A 15,876-nucleotide genomic window follows, 5' to 3' on the forward strand; every position below is an offset into this window, starting at 1 on the left:
TACACCCTCCTCCACATCCTCCAACCTCCTTTCTCCCTTCTCTGTGTGCCTCTTTCATCCCCTATCTGTCTCTCTCTCCCTCTCTTTGATCTAGCTTTACTCTTTCCTCCTTTCTCTATCCCAGCTGAGCTCTCTCGCTACGCTACTCGTCTCGACCCGACCATCTACCCATCCAACCACCCAACCTACAACTTCTACGTACCGAGCGACCCTCGAGCTATCTCCAAAATCATCCCTTACATTCTAGAGCTCGGCGCGCTATCCTCCATAGAGGATAGAAGCGAGCGGAGTCGGACGTCGTCGACGAGGTTGAAAGGGGGAACGAGTCGGAGGGGTGGCGAGGGATGGAACGAAGGTTGAAACGAGGGTAGACACTAGCCGGGATATAGGTAGGTATACTGGATACTACCGGGGAAAATAAGAGATCTTCCCGCACGACTCACGATACGAATTACAATGGCCGGCGGGGGTGGTGACGACCTCCGACGTCACCCCGCCAACGTTGTTCTTTCGTTTCTGCTTTCTTACACAATTTTCTGTCGCACTCGCAGGAATTTTAAAACGACCCGACCAACCGTTGCTAGATCCTGATCAGCTTCGTCCGACACGATCACCGGTAATAGGGTTCGCGCGATATGCACCCGCCTGGGTATTTGTTAATAACTAGGTTTGCACCCCCGCCACCGCGTCCGCTTCCAACAGAGTTTCGCCCTGAAACTTCGCTGCGATTCCCCGTTGCGATCTACGGGGTGTTCCGACAGTTTCTCGGAAACATGCGAAAACGTGCGGGACAATGCTCATTTCTTTGCACGGTTTTGCCGGAAGACCGAGAATTATGGCCCTTGGGAACAAGGGCTCCTTTCTTTGATTTATCTGATTTACACATTTTCTAATCTAACAATTTCGAAACTAAATCATCTCACACTAAAATATTTTAAATATTATCTCACACTAATACTTTCATTCTCTAATATTTTTAATTAAACAAAAAGGCACAGTTGATCACAAAACCTACTACCTCATGATCACATTTCATACTCGTCATTTCTGCTGATGAAGCGTTTATATTTTAATAATAAAAATAAGGTGATTATTTTGACATTTGCGCACAAATATTATATTACCTTTTCTAAAAATATTAACTCTATTATAATTATATTAATTTATCATTTCATTGTACCTTTATGATCATTAAGTCTTCTTCCACCCTCTTGTTCGTTTCCATTTTGTTCACCTCCATTTTGTTCACCTCCATTTTGTTCATCTCCTCCATCTTGTTCATCTCCATCTTGTTCATCTCCTCAGTCATCATTACAATTAGTAAAAACTACATTACAATTGTAAAAAATACTCTAAAATGTCTACCAATAAAATGTCATCAAAATATTATTTAAAATCCAAAAAATTTTAACATCACTAAGGTACCTCTAAAATTAATCGATTACGCACTCGTCTCGTAAATCATACATTTTCTCCCAGCAGCAAAATCAGACAAATCTGTTCCCTCTCGTTACATCGCCTCATCCCTTGAAGCCTGTTCGATCGATATCGATATTTAAACCTTCGAAGCCTAATGGATATCCCCGGTGACGAACGAATCGAGTTGGCATTGTCGAGCGGTCGGACAATTTACTTCTTCTTTTTTTTTTTTTTAATCGGAGGAAGCCTGACACGGAGATCACGAAGAGTTCCCCGAAGAACAATGGACGTCACGCACGAGTCGCGATAGGGGAAAAATGTTAAATCACCACTCGATCGAGTTTACGCCACTTAAGTCCCGATAATATGGTCACCGTCCGGGGACACCTTAATCGGTGTACCGAACCGTTGAAAACGAAAGTCACTAACCTCAGAATAAATTTGTCTGGTTTCGTGTGTGCGAGATGAGCCGTGTCTAATTATGTACATGTTTACCGGGCGATTGTTGGAGAACGGTGCTATTGATTTTTCTTAAAATGCACGGAATTTGTACTATTACTGAAATGTTATGTGGCAAATGCGTCATCCGTTGTGAATTTAGTAGCTAATTTTTGTAACGGCTGATGTGAGTCGAACAAGATGTGGTACCACCTAGCGACAATGACATAAAGTGCAATTCTTTAGGTATTTAGGTAAGTTATATGGTCCAGGATGATGTGTATGATGAGTATAAGCACCTTTGGCATGATTGTAATAACTTTGACTGTGACTATAATGACTTTGAGAGTGACTATACATACTTGTATTATCCCTACACAAACTTGATAATGATTATAAGGCCTAAGACGATGTATATGATGACTATAAGCACCTTTGGTATGATTGTAATAACTTTGACTGTGACTATAATGACTTTGAGGGTGACTATAAATACTTATATTATAATAGCAACAAACTTTATAATGATTATAAGGTCCAAGACAATGTCTGTGATGAATATGTTCATCTTTATGACAACCATAATAGGTTTTACTATGACTATAACAAGTTTGAGTGTGACTATAAATACTTATATTACTATTGCAACAAACTTGATAATGATTATAAGGTTCAAGACGATGTCTGTGATGAATATTTTCATCTTAATGAAAACCATAATAAGTTTTACTATGACTATAATAAGTTTGAGTGTGACTATAAATACTAGTATTACAATGACAACAAACTTGATGATGATTATGAGGTCCAGTATGTCTGTGATTACTATGTTTCCCTCGATTACAACTGTAATAACTTTCACTATGATTATACTGCGCTTCACTGTGACTATAAATACTTTTATTATGACTACAACAAACTTGATACTGGTTAGAGGGTCCATGTCAATATCTATGATAAATATGTTCATCTCAACTTCGACTGTATTACTTTTTACTAAAACTGTCATGATTTTGTGAGTGACTATAATTACCTTTACTAAGACTATAACAAACTTGATAATAGTTAGAGGGTCTACGATGATATCTATGATAAATATGATCACTTAGATTGCGATTATATTAATTTTCACTTTGACTGTGATGACTTTGACAGTGACTATAATTATCTTTACTAAGACTATAACAAATTTACTATTTGTTAGAGGATCCATGACAATATCTATGATAAATATATTCACTTTGATTACGACTGTAATAACTTTTACAATGACTATGCTGCCTTTGACTGTGACTATAAGTACCTTCTTATGACTATAACAAACTTGATAATAGTTAGAAGGTCCATGACGTTATCTATGATAAATATATTCACCTAGATTGTGACTATATTAATTTTACTGTGACTATAATGACTTGTAGAGTGACTATAACTATCTTCACTGCCTTCAGCACCCTATAATAAAGATTATAAGCTTCATAACTATATCTATAATAACTACAATCACTTTGAACATGACTATGATGACTTTAATGATAACCACGACAATTTCGATACTAGTCAACATCTTGTAGTCCTTCTAAACACTTTAACATTACCAAATAAGATATTTTTCACTTACAAAATGACCCAAAAAACAATTAAATTCTCCCAAAACGAAACGATAAAGACGATAAAAATGATATGACTGATGTCTCCCTCGACTCCTAATTTCGATTTTGAATAAATGAGAGCGCTAGCGGTTTAATTTTACACGCGAGATTATGCAAGAGGGGAATAAATGGCCGGACGAGTAAATACTCCGTTAGCGACGGAACAGCGTACATATGCGTCCCGTGGGGAAAGTGTAGCCGTTCGTTGAAATCTCCAGGCCGAGTTTCGGCGCTTCTTAATTTCTTCCGTGGTATTCGATCCCCTAAATAAATAATTCTCACCGCACGATAAAAGGAAACTTTGCAGCAACGTTTGTGGTAAATTGATTCGTTCATATCCTTCACGACTCGCCAAGTATAATTTATTACTCTCTCTTCCATTCTAACAAGTTTTATCTCATATTTATCAGTCATAAGTTTTATGTATTTAGAATAGGTTTTATTCGCTGTATGCAACAAAATAAGTCAAAATATCGGAAGCTAGTTTTGCTGTACGATGAATATTAGTTCCCTAATTGGTCATCAAGAGTTCGTGCAGGTGGAAAGCAAGGGTAGTTCAATACTTTTCTGACAGGGTGCCAAAACTTTTAGGAAAGTGTTTATAGTCTGACAGAGACTCATAAGCCTGTTCACCTCGAAGCCCTAAACGAAAGTTGGGAATTTCTAATAGGGTTCGAAACAGTTGCAAATAGATATTCAACGCCTATGGATTCAAGGTTCCTAAATTTACAAATTCAAGGTTTTTTATTTTACGGACCCTGAAAAATATTCGGAAGACAACAACAGATTAGAATATGAATAGTGGCGATCTGATTATTAAAAACATTTCATTTAGATCAAATTGAAAAAATAAAATACATTATATAAATTTAATTTAATAAAATAAAATACATTATGTAAATTTAATTTAGTAAAATAAAATATATTAAACAAATTTAATTTAAAAAAATAAAATACATTATGTAAATTTAATTTAGTAAAATAAAATATATTAAACAAATTTTATTTAAAAAAATAAAATACATTATACAAATTTAATTTAATAAAATAAAATATATTAAACAAATTTAATTTAAAAAAATAAAATACATTATGTAAATTTAATTTAATAAAATAAAATATATTAAACAAATTTAATTTAAAAAAATAAAATACATCATACAAATTTAATTTAAAAAAATAAAATACATTATACAAATTTAATTAAAAAAAATAAAATACATTATACAAATTTAATTAAAAAAAATAAAATATATTAAACAAATTTAATTTAAAAAAATAAAATACATTATACAAATTTAATTTAAAAAAATAAAATGCATCCCTCGGATAAAATCAAAAGAATAAAATACATTCCTCAGATAAAATAAAAAAAACTAAAATACATCCCTCAAATAAAATAAAAAAAATAAAATATATCCGTCAGATAAAATCAAAAAAATAAAATACTTGAATCAAATAAAAAAAATAGAACACCTTATTCAAGTTGAAATAAAATAAAACACATCACCTTAAATGGAAAATATTTAAATAAAATTAAAAAGGTAATATTCATCGTTCAAATAAAGTCCTAAAAATGAAACACATCGATTCAAGATAAAATTAAGAGGAAATACACTTGGATGAAATTAGGAACCAACGAAAATAGTTGGTACCCGTTCTTTTCGTAACATCGTAGCATGAAGAACACGAAGATCCGTGGGTGTTATCGAGCTACAAATAGAACGGGGAGAAAGAACGTCGCAGTGGTCAAAGATGGAAAGAAAACGGGGAGATACTCCGGTTTCTTAGAATCTTCGTTATTCCAGACGAGCAGAGCCAGTCGTAGCCGGGGAAAGCCACGAAATATCCGAAGAAAAACACGTTTCCAGGGCCGAATCGATAGCAACAATGCCGTGGCAAAAGCACGAGGCCTCGGCTAGCGTGACGACGAGGGGCACCAAGGGAAAAGGGGAGGGAGGGTGGTGTGCTAGAGGGTAGATGGAGCCAACGAACGAGGGTGAGAAGACGAGCAGAACTGGCAGAAAGAGAAGGAGGATGGGAAAGCTAGGAGAACGGGGAACAGAAAGAGAGGGTGGAAAACGTGGTACGAGGCAGCCTTATTGGAATCGTGGAGGGGGAGTTTTCCTAAAGGTGCGTCTACAATGGTCTTCCACAACTGTTCAAACAATTTCTTTTACTTTATTTATTTACTGTCTCCTTACATAAATACTGTTTGTAGAGATTTGAGTAACTAATTAGAATTGAAAGAAATTTGAAACCCGCTGATGTACAATGTGATTGTGGAAGTCAAATAATAGTGGAAAGAAATACAACGTAACTTCGTATAAAATACAATTTTGTGAATCAAATAAAAAAGTCACCTGAAAAATAGTACAAGTGTAATGTAATATAAAATTGATCAAATTCAACATCTTACTTTCAACATTTTTTACTTTATTGTTGTAACATTGATTGATGTACAAAATTTGTGGTTTTTACATGTCAAAGAAGTTTCAGAAATTTTTGTGATTTTGAGACTTTGTGAATTTGTTATCCTGTGAATTTTTGCAAATTTATAAACTTGCAATTTTAAAACCTAAAAAATGTAGTAAACCTTAAAAATCTCCGGCCTAACCCAAAAATAACTTAATAACCTGCAAAAATAACCTGGAAGACAGCGCCCCAATTGCACACGCACCTTAAAGTCAGCCGAAGAGAAGCGAAGAAGACAGGTGGCTATGAGAGAAGAATAAAGTGATGAGGGAGAGACAGAGAGAAAGGAGGACTTAGAGAGAGAGATGGTAGCATAGGTTGATGGAATAAGGCCGCTACAACGTTGGCAACAGCCAGATGGGTAAAGGCTGCATTACCTACACCATAGGTCCTACGGTGTGCTTCGAAGAAACGGTCCTCACCAAGAGAGGGAGAGAGAGCAGGTAACCTGGCTCTACCTTCTCCTCCTTTGTTAAAGGGAACTCAATGATTCCATCCTCTTTGTTCGTGATATTAAAGTACGCCGAGGCGCCGGACCACCTCTCGTTTCAACGATAGAAGTGTCAATTGCGTTCATTGTTCGTTCATAGAGTGAGGTCGATCTTTCTCGTTTCCTTCGGAATCACTGTATCGAATCGTCAAGGATATGCAATATATGTAGAGGAGCATGTGGAGGATGTGTAGAAAGGGGAGATTTTTTAATGAACGTCGTTTATTCGAAATATGACAAGTTTGTATAACACAAGTTTTCTGTTATGTCAAAATGACGATAAGTTAAAATAACTTCATGAAAATTGTCTTGAAAAATACAGTAGGAAAAAATAATATTTTTAATGATTTTTGAAGTTAAATATTTTTTAGGTGCAAAGGAGACATTTTTTGATAAATGCAATTTACTATAAATATAAAAAATGTAACACATGATTTTTACTGTATTTTAATGGTGTGTAAATATTGATAAAAATGTATTAAAAATATTGTATCTTTTATGCTAAATAATTATTATACTTCTGTTATTGGCAAGTAACTTGAAAATGGCGCCCTGTAGGTAACTTCAAAATGGCGTCTTATAAGTAACTTCAAAATGGCTTCCTATAAGCAACTTCAAAATGGCGCCTTGCAAGTAACTTCAAGATGGCGCCTTATAAGTAACTTCAAGATGGCGCCTCAACACGTATAACAGAGAACATTAATACTTTCAGTAATTTAAAAATTTGTAAAATGTAAAGGGAAGAATTTTAAAAGAACATAATCTATTTGAAATATAATAGATTACAACATATGATTTTTGCAATATTTCAAAGATATAAAAATATGAAGGAAAACAGTGAAAGAACACAGTACTTTTTCTTCAAAATGGCGTCGTAACAAACACAACTGCTAATATTAATATTTCGCACTAATTTGAAAATTTGTAAATTTAAACACTTGTTAAGTGTAAAAGAAAATTATTCTAAACAGAACAAAACATAAATTTTCAATTAATGTGAAAATATGGAGGAAGAAGGGTTATCAGGACCAAGAAAACAAACACGATATTATATTTGCACTTAAGTTTAATGATACTTTCCAAAATATCCAGTAACATGATACAATACATATATTACTGAACCACCTTAATTCCAAACAAAAGGAAGGAAACCAAAAAGAAAACATAATTCAGATTTTATAATTTCATATATTTTCCCATCTTGTTCGTGTGCAATTTAAATATAATAAAATAATAATAATAATAATAATCATGATAACTGACACGGTAATAATAGTAATAATAATAATAATAATAATAATAAAGCAATATAATAATACAATCGCTCGCTTTACCCTTAACAACTATCTGCGCTATGTTACAACGATTATATACAAAATAATAGATCCGGTGCTATTTAACACTTCCGTGTATTCCTCAACATTTCTGTATCTACTTTCACAACGATTATCAAACTTCTAGTACAAACATGTCTGATCACACGCTGAATGACAGCCCGTTCTCAAGGGTCCAAGCTATTTATGATACACGAAGAAAACTACCCTCTAGCTTAATATCATACACAAAGCTAGTCTACACGGTGAAATACGAAAAACTTTTGCGTCGAACAAGTTACACCTACGGAACCGTTCCCATCACTCGAATATCCCCAGATCGTCCACCTTTGGTTTAATTAACGTTCGTGTTACACAGTGAGGTCCCATTTAGTCGATCCATAACTCAGAAATCTCGCGGTTCAAACTAAGCGTAATTGTGCGCATCGGTAACGAAAATTGTCGACAAAGTCTCGATATATCGCCGCAATTCGAACGTAGTCGGAGAACGAGTCACTTATCAATCGCGGGTCACCCAGGCACACAACGAGTCAGGCTACATCCTCGGGGCAATCTTGCCCGGCGATTAAACATTCAAGAGCTATCCCCGAGTCCATTCTCGGCTGTTCAACGACCGGATCTCGAAATATCGAACGGCCGGGTCAGGAAAAGCGGATTTCGGTCTGCGGTCGATCGCGGCTCGTCTATAAATCGGTGACATGCGACGGTCGACCCATATTTTGACAGGCTCACGAATAATTCCGCGTCTCGTTTCGCCGGCTATATCGGGAACGCGATCCGGCCAACTCTGGCCGGCTTAACTGACGTTGACGCCGCGACGCCGACCAAGTAATTGATCTTATCCGGTTTTAATAGATGATCGCGTTAGCCGGGCGTTTGAATGGCAGCTCGAGTCGCGTTAGATCGCTTCCGAGGACGCATTTAGCCCCTTTGTCTCGATTCGAGAAATAAAAATCCGATGTCTAAAACGCGACGGAAGGGTGTGTCGTTCACGCGTGGTTCTCGCCGGTCTGCACCGATACCTCGGAGCCGATGATTATACCGTTGGAGAGTACATTAGCTGCGGGCAAAACGAGGGGGCTGGGCACGGTCATGGAGGGTCTGAGCCTCTCGGTGAGGGCCAGCATCACTTGGCAGTGCAGGTGCTGAATGGTGGCCAATAGGTTGAGATTGGTATCGATCAATCCCGTGGCCGGCGAGTATCTGTCCCTCTCGTTGTCGATCTCGTCCGTGGGCAGAACGGTGACTTTCTGTTCGAGCTCGGTCTCCTTTAACGCCGCTGCCTTTTTCTCCGCCTGCAGTAGCCTCTGCTGATGCTTCAGGTACGAGGTAGTGATGGGAAGACTGTAGTCGATGGGCGTGTTCTTGGGATCGAGTCCAGGACTCCACGGCCTTGGCAACGGTTGGCTGGGCTGAGGGGATGGTGTTCGGCCCTCTGGCAACATCCTTTTCCTCTTCGACGAGGCCGAGCTTTTCGAGCTGGCTCGATCCGACTCCGGGGTTCTCCTCGACTCCGGCAGGCTCTCGGCGCTCGGCAAAAAACTGCCGGTGACGGGCTCCTTCTTCAGCAAATTCGTGATACTCAGGGGATTGTATTTCTCCTCCTTCTCCTTATCGGTCTTGTCCGTCGTACCGACGACGACGCTCCCCTTTTGATGCTTTTGATGCCTGTAACTGTACAGACCCTTGCTCTCGTGATTTCCCTCGCGCGGCTTAGGGCTACTTTGCACCGACGTCGTCGACGCGGTCGTGAGGGCGGCGCCCGCCTGCTGCGGGCTCAACGGTGTCGGTGTCGTCGTCGACGTCAATGTCGTCGCCGTCGTTAGCGGCGTCGTAGACGTGGACTGCGATTGGTTGGATAAATTCGTTGGGCTTGGGGTTCGCGGCCGTCGTTGGCATTCCGTGCAGCCCAGCAGAAATCGCGTTACCGCTTCTCGGGGAAGAAAGGCGTACGTTTCCGTGATCTGGAACAAAATAAGGACAATCATGAACCTCTGACACTTTCATGTCATTCTTTATCACATTCTTTTTTATTCGTTAACTTTACTAGTTTGCTTCATAAGCTACTTTCAACCTAATGGTTAGGTTAGGTTTTAATGGGATTACATTAAATATGTCGAGTGTTCTGCTTGGACCATCTCAATCTACATAGATTTTTATGAAGATAATCAATGTATGTATTAATTAATTTTATCATGTGTTTACTTATTCATTCTTAATTTAACTACACATTATTTACTAGTAGGTTTAGTGACAAAATTTGTGGAGGTTCCACTAATGTCCCATATGTATCAGTGTGTCATACTTCAGAATTGAACTACATGCAATTGTTTCTATCTTCAAAATAATATATCTTCCACTCCCTTAATATAAAATACGAACATCCTCTTAAATTTTCTCCATAAGTTAGGTTAGGTTAGGTCTCCCTCCAAACTAGTTAGAGGTCCTCTCCAAACCAGTTAGAGCTCTCGCATTTAAAAATGATAGTCCGATTTGTAGAAATGACCCGTTTTTCGTCGTCAAACGTCACCGTCACGTGGAATCGTTTCACGCGAAACGCCCACTGGGAAAATTCATGAGCAGTAACGGAACTTTGATGCCTTTGCGAGGAGGTATTTAGCCGGAGGGATGTTCTCTGCCTCTTAATAGGAAACGTTTCTCTCCGCGGAGGTGGAGGAGCGGCATAACTTAATCAACGATGGAAGAGAGGCAATGGTGGACGTATACGCTCGTCTGTATGGGAGTGCACGGCAAGGTAATTCGATAAGATTTACTCGAGCCACGACTGCGGGACGAAGAAAAGAGTAGGTAAGAAACGGAGATAATGGCTTCTGGATCAAACTGACACACTGGCAAACTTCCTGCAACCGGTAAACGACAGTCCCGCTTCGAACTTTGATGAAAAGACCCTTCCCCGATCGGGAAAGTTAATCATTTTCCGAACTTGTTTAGGGGATGAGTAATAAGCATCGAAAGAGTTGAGGTTGATGCGTACGGACAGGCTGCAGGGGTTGCTTTTTTAGAGCTCTGGTAACGTTACCGTTGATTCAGCTGAGATTCTAATACGAGGAAATAATCGGTAAAATATTTTATACGGCTTCATTTGTGAGAAAAGTCAGTTGGATTTTGTGATAGTTTGTTATGACATGTTGAGGAATTTGGACCAGTTGAAAATGTTCAATAATAAAAGTCCTATGACAGTATGCGCATCAGTGTCATAATCTGAACAAATCCTTCCATGTATGACCTTTGTTGGGTCATGACGCAACCATGACGCACTGATGGTTCAAATAGGACAAACTCGAATACACATCGACTTGAAATACAACTACAATAGTTAAAGATGACTGTAAAAGTGACCTAACAAATAAATCACCGGTCAAAGAAATCTGGTCGCTACAGCGATCACCCTTGGCAAAGGGTTTGAAGCTTTAAACGTCACAATTTCGTTCAGCATCCTACGGTATGCACCCTCCAGTCGACCACCCCGAATGAATCATGTAGCGAAAGATGGGTGGGTGGGTGCCGCGAGCCGATGAATCGTGCTCTGTAACAGCCGACTTAAACGTAAAACACGTACCGTGCGCGTGCGTACGTGTGTGTGTGTGGTGCAGCAGTAAGCAGGCAATGCAACAAGTGTCCTGAGGTTTTGAATCACAAGCAGATCGCGGCGGTCGAGAGAGAGAAAGAGGAGGACGCGGCTAGAATGGGATACGACGGGAGGGGTGAAACGGGAAGGGAGGGAAGGTCGGAGGGGTTGCGAACGGGAGAAAGAGGAACACGGACAACCGGAGAAAGAGGGCAAACCGATCGGAGTTCGCGAGGCAGGAGGGTGTCAGAGAACAGATATAATACCCCGGAGAAAGCTTTACGCAAACGCGCGCGCCGGAACACGTGAGATGACGTGTGGTATCGAGTGTTCGACGCTTGAATGCCTCGATACCTTCTCCCACGGGACCCGGGAACGCTGAATATCGCGTGTCGCGATCGCTCATGCAAGAATTCGAACCGAATTCGGGGTCAGCGGTGCACAAGGTTTTTGCTAACCGATGTCAACACTGGAGTTGGCCAAAGTTCCACTGTTACGGTCACATATGTAACATGTGAGCGGTGTTCATTTTTATATTCCCATTCTCTTCTAAACACAGATTCTTTGTGAGACAACTCGGGCGTTGATGTGGGTGTGGGTAGCAATAGATGTGGTGAGGAAATATGTCATCGTGAATCTTGGGGTCTGGTAGTTCATTTTGTTTCTAATGAGAGACTGATCTTAGGAGGTGGTCCAAACACTCCACATTAATATTTGCAATTCATACTTTTGCTATAAATGAGCTATGACAGACTGATCTTTGTAAATGTCTTAAATACTCCACATTAATATTTGAAGTTCATAATTTTGTCATGAATGAGCTATAATAAATTGATCTTTGTAAATGTTCCAAATAGTCCAAATTAATATTTGCAATTCATAACTTCTGCTCTGAGTGACCTTTGAGAAACTGATCTTTGCAAATGTTCCAAATACTTCAAATTAACATTTGAGTCTGACAATTTTATTATTAACTACTCTATTTTAATACTTGATCACTTTACTACTATCCCTAAAACAACTGACCTCAAATGCTACCTCAAATGACCTCTAATGACCTTTAATGACCTTCACAAAATTTTTTGAAAATGTACAAAATACTTGAAATTGACATTTAGGCCTGCAATTTTATTATTAACCACTCTATTTTAGTACTTAATCACTTTACTACTATCCCTAAAACAACTGACCTTAAATGCTTCCTCAAATAACCTCAAATAACCTCAAATGACCTCTAATGACCTCTAAAAAGTATTTGAAAATATACTAAAGTCTTGAAATTAATTTTCCAAGTATGTCACTCTTGGCAAAGGTTAGAGATTATTCATATATAAGGATTAAGATTATTAGCTCAATCAAACTTGCCACAACATTTTTCATAATCCAGAGTTGTGTTAAGGTTCAATGCATCGACTGATTATTCAAGATATTAAGGCTAGAGAAGATTAATAGATATTCTTGTTTGAAGCTTACCGTCCTGTACGTTCTCTTTTGACCAGCATGCTTTCCCGGACGACCCTCAAGGTCAACATGGACAGCATGAATAATGTCGAAGAAGTTCTCCACGATTGCCACTTTCTTGTACACTCTTCCGGGTGGTACTGTTCCTTCAGCGCCATTTAACGCCTGAAATTCAACATTGGATGCGGTTAGAATTGCAAATTTTAAGTGGGAATAGAAATGTAAATTTGAAATAGAAATAGAAATGCAAATTTGGAATAGAAATTTGTTAGAAGTAGTTATAGTTTCAAGTAGCGTTTTGCAAAACTTCAAGAGTGTATTCATGTTATGGTTACTTTACTTGAATTTCTATTAACATTAATTGTACTGTTAAATTTATACATTTTGCAGTATTTCATGTATTTAAGATGCAGTTTAATCCTTTCGTTTGAGAAATTTAGTTTTAAAGAAAAATCTTTGAGGATCATAATCTGTGATAGATAAATGAATTGTAAAATTAGACTCAGGTAACTTATTTAGATTTAAATGTTAATTTGTTTTCGGCTATTAATTTATATTAACTGTTGAACGATGTTATATTTAAGTTTCATTCAAAATGAAATTAACATCTGTATTTTGTGTCACTGATACAAAGATAATAAATTAACCCAAATGCCACAAATAATTACAAATTATTTTTTTATTTTACTTCACATCAGTGGAGCACAAAATTAATCTAAGGGTTGGTTTTAAGATCAGAGGGTGAAATTTCAGGTGTCAACGCCATCTAGGTAAGCACATTCGACTGCAGAGTAAAGTAGAAGGTCTCTACCATACCGACAGAGTGCAGAACCGTGTTACTTTCTTACCGACGGTCACTCTTACCTCTGTCGGTACAGTCAACAACCTCAGTTACCATTCTCTGATAAGGTAACTCCCTGCAAAAGCAGAAACCTACATAACCCATTTGCAAAATTTGCAAAAAATTCAAATCTTCAAAAATTTGGAAGGGCGAAAAACAAAGTTTACGAAACTAAAGAGAAATTGGAAATGACTATTATTGACAAAAGATAAGTTCGAAACAAAATTTCTTGAGAAAACAAACTGAATAAATATTTGTTAAAAAGACAAATTGAAGGAAAATCTTTTAAAAAGACAAATTGGAAGAAAATCCTATAAAAAGAGAAATTGGAAGAATATCCTTTTAAAAGACAAAATGAAAGAAAATCTTTTAAAAACACAAACTGAGAGAGGATATCTTGAAAAGACGGATCGACAACAAAATGTGTTAGAAACAAAAGAAAAATTGAAAACAAGATATCTCAGATACGGAAGACAAGTTAAAAATAAAATCAACCTATCAGAAATAGAAGAGAAGTTAAAAACAAAGTCAATCCTTTAGTAATAAAAGAGAAATTGAAAATCTATTAGAAATGACAGACAAATTAAAGACAACGATTTATGAAAAACGAAAGACAAATTGAAGACAGACAATTTATTAGAATCTGAAGACAAGCTAAACACAAATACAATTTGTTAAAAATAAAAGAAAAATAGTCTGTCAGGAACAAAATACAAATTAATAACAAGGTCAATCTTTTATAATACAAAAATATCTATCAGACCAAAAAGAAATTAAACACAAATATAACCTATCAAAAACGAAACAAAAATCAGAAGAAGTCTCCATAAGAGAACCCAGAAATATGAAGCAAAATCACTCTAATAAAGAAGCTATTAAAAAAGTACTTAAAAGTTCTAAAATCAGCCAAAAAATAAAACTGCCCCAATACCCTAATTAACAAGGTAAGAACTGACAGTGCAAAACGACAAAGATTATCAAATTCACAAAAGAAGCGGTAAACAAGCACGCGGTAAAATTTGAATGACAAAAGGTGTGGCAGTAGATTCCACGGAACATTTTCCGCAGTTCTGGGTTCGATGGGTTCCGGTTCCGCGGTTCGCCGCGGAGGGAAAAAGTTGCAACTACCCCAGAAACTCAATTAACTCCGGCGCGAAGTGGCGTCACGGTCCGCGGGCATGGCCGCGGTCAGATTGTTCCGGCGAACTTTGCGACCTTAAGAAGTTGCGGGCGCATGCGCGACATTATTGTATTTCCCTAAACACCTGTTGAAGGGTAAAGTTGAACTCGTGGGGCTTACGGTTCGGTTAAGTGGCTGCGGTCAGGCAGGATAACAATGCCGATATCTAGGTGACCGCCGCTTTAAGATAACACTGTGCCCGATCGAAACGATCGGGGTCTCCCGTAATTGGACGTAATCGCGCCGACGATCCCCGACGTCGGCTCTTTATCGTCGCCCGAACGGAAATCGATGTTTTCGGAAAAAGACGATGCCTTCAGATTATTTTTGAAGACGGGGTTTATAGTCAATGTTGTCTTTGGTAGTCATGTATTGAAATTGACTTATTAGGTATGATGGATACGATATTGTGTTGAGGAGTATTTTCAAGGTTGTGATAGGGTTTATAGTCAACGGTGACTATGGTCTTTGGGAGCCATACACCCAAGCACGATAGATACACTATTGCGTTGAGGACTATTCTCAAGGTTGTGATAGGGTTTATAGTCAACGGTGACTATGGTCTTTAGGAGCCATACACCCAAGCACGATAGATACACTATTGCGTTGAGGACTATTGTCAAGGTTGTGATGGGGTTTATAGTCAACGATGACTATGGTCTTTGGGAGCCATACACCCAAGCACGATAGATACACTATTGCGTTGAGGACTATTGTCAAGGTTGTGATGGGGTTTATAGTCAACGATGACTATCACCTTTGCAAGCCACACATCCAAGTTAATCTCTTAGGCACGATGGATACACTATTGCATTGAAGACTAGTTTTACAGTTGTGATGGGGTTTATAGTCAACGATGACTATAGTCTTTGGTAGTCGTATAACCTAGTTAACCCATTAGGCACGATGGACGCACTATTGCGTTGAGGATTATTTTCACAGTTGTGATGGGGTTTATAGTCAACGATGACTATGGTCTTTGATAGTCATACATCCA

General features: G+C 38.1%; 1 protein-coding gene across 4 annotated transcripts in view; it reads right to left on the reverse strand.

Annotated features, from left to right (window-relative positions):
- Window positions 1-7,522: 7,522 nt before the first annotated feature.
- The window catches only part of LOC100882842 (uncharacterized), a 96,503-nt gene continuing 88,149 nt past the window's right edge, over window positions 7,523-15,876 (reverse strand). For all 4 annotated transcript variants that reach the window (XM_076540618.1, XM_076540619.1, XM_012286150.2 and 1 more), the window contains 2 exons: window positions 12,871-13,023; window positions 7,523-9,772 (listed from right to left, as the gene is read on the reverse strand). In XM_076540618.1, coding sequence (XP_076396733.1) covers window positions 8,798-9,772; window positions 12,871-13,023 — 1,128 coding nt within the window. In that variant the 3' untranslated portion in view covers window positions 7,523-8,797. The remainder of the gene's footprint in view (window positions 9,773-12,870; window positions 13,024-15,876) is intronic.

Source organism: Megachile rotundata, chromosome 15 (assembly GCF_050947335.1).
Source record: "Megachile rotundata isolate GNS110a chromosome 15, iyMegRotu1, whole genome shotgun sequence".
In the NCBI taxonomy this organism is placed as follows: Eukaryota; Metazoa; Arthropoda; class Insecta; order Hymenoptera; family Megachilidae; genus Megachile; species Megachile rotundata.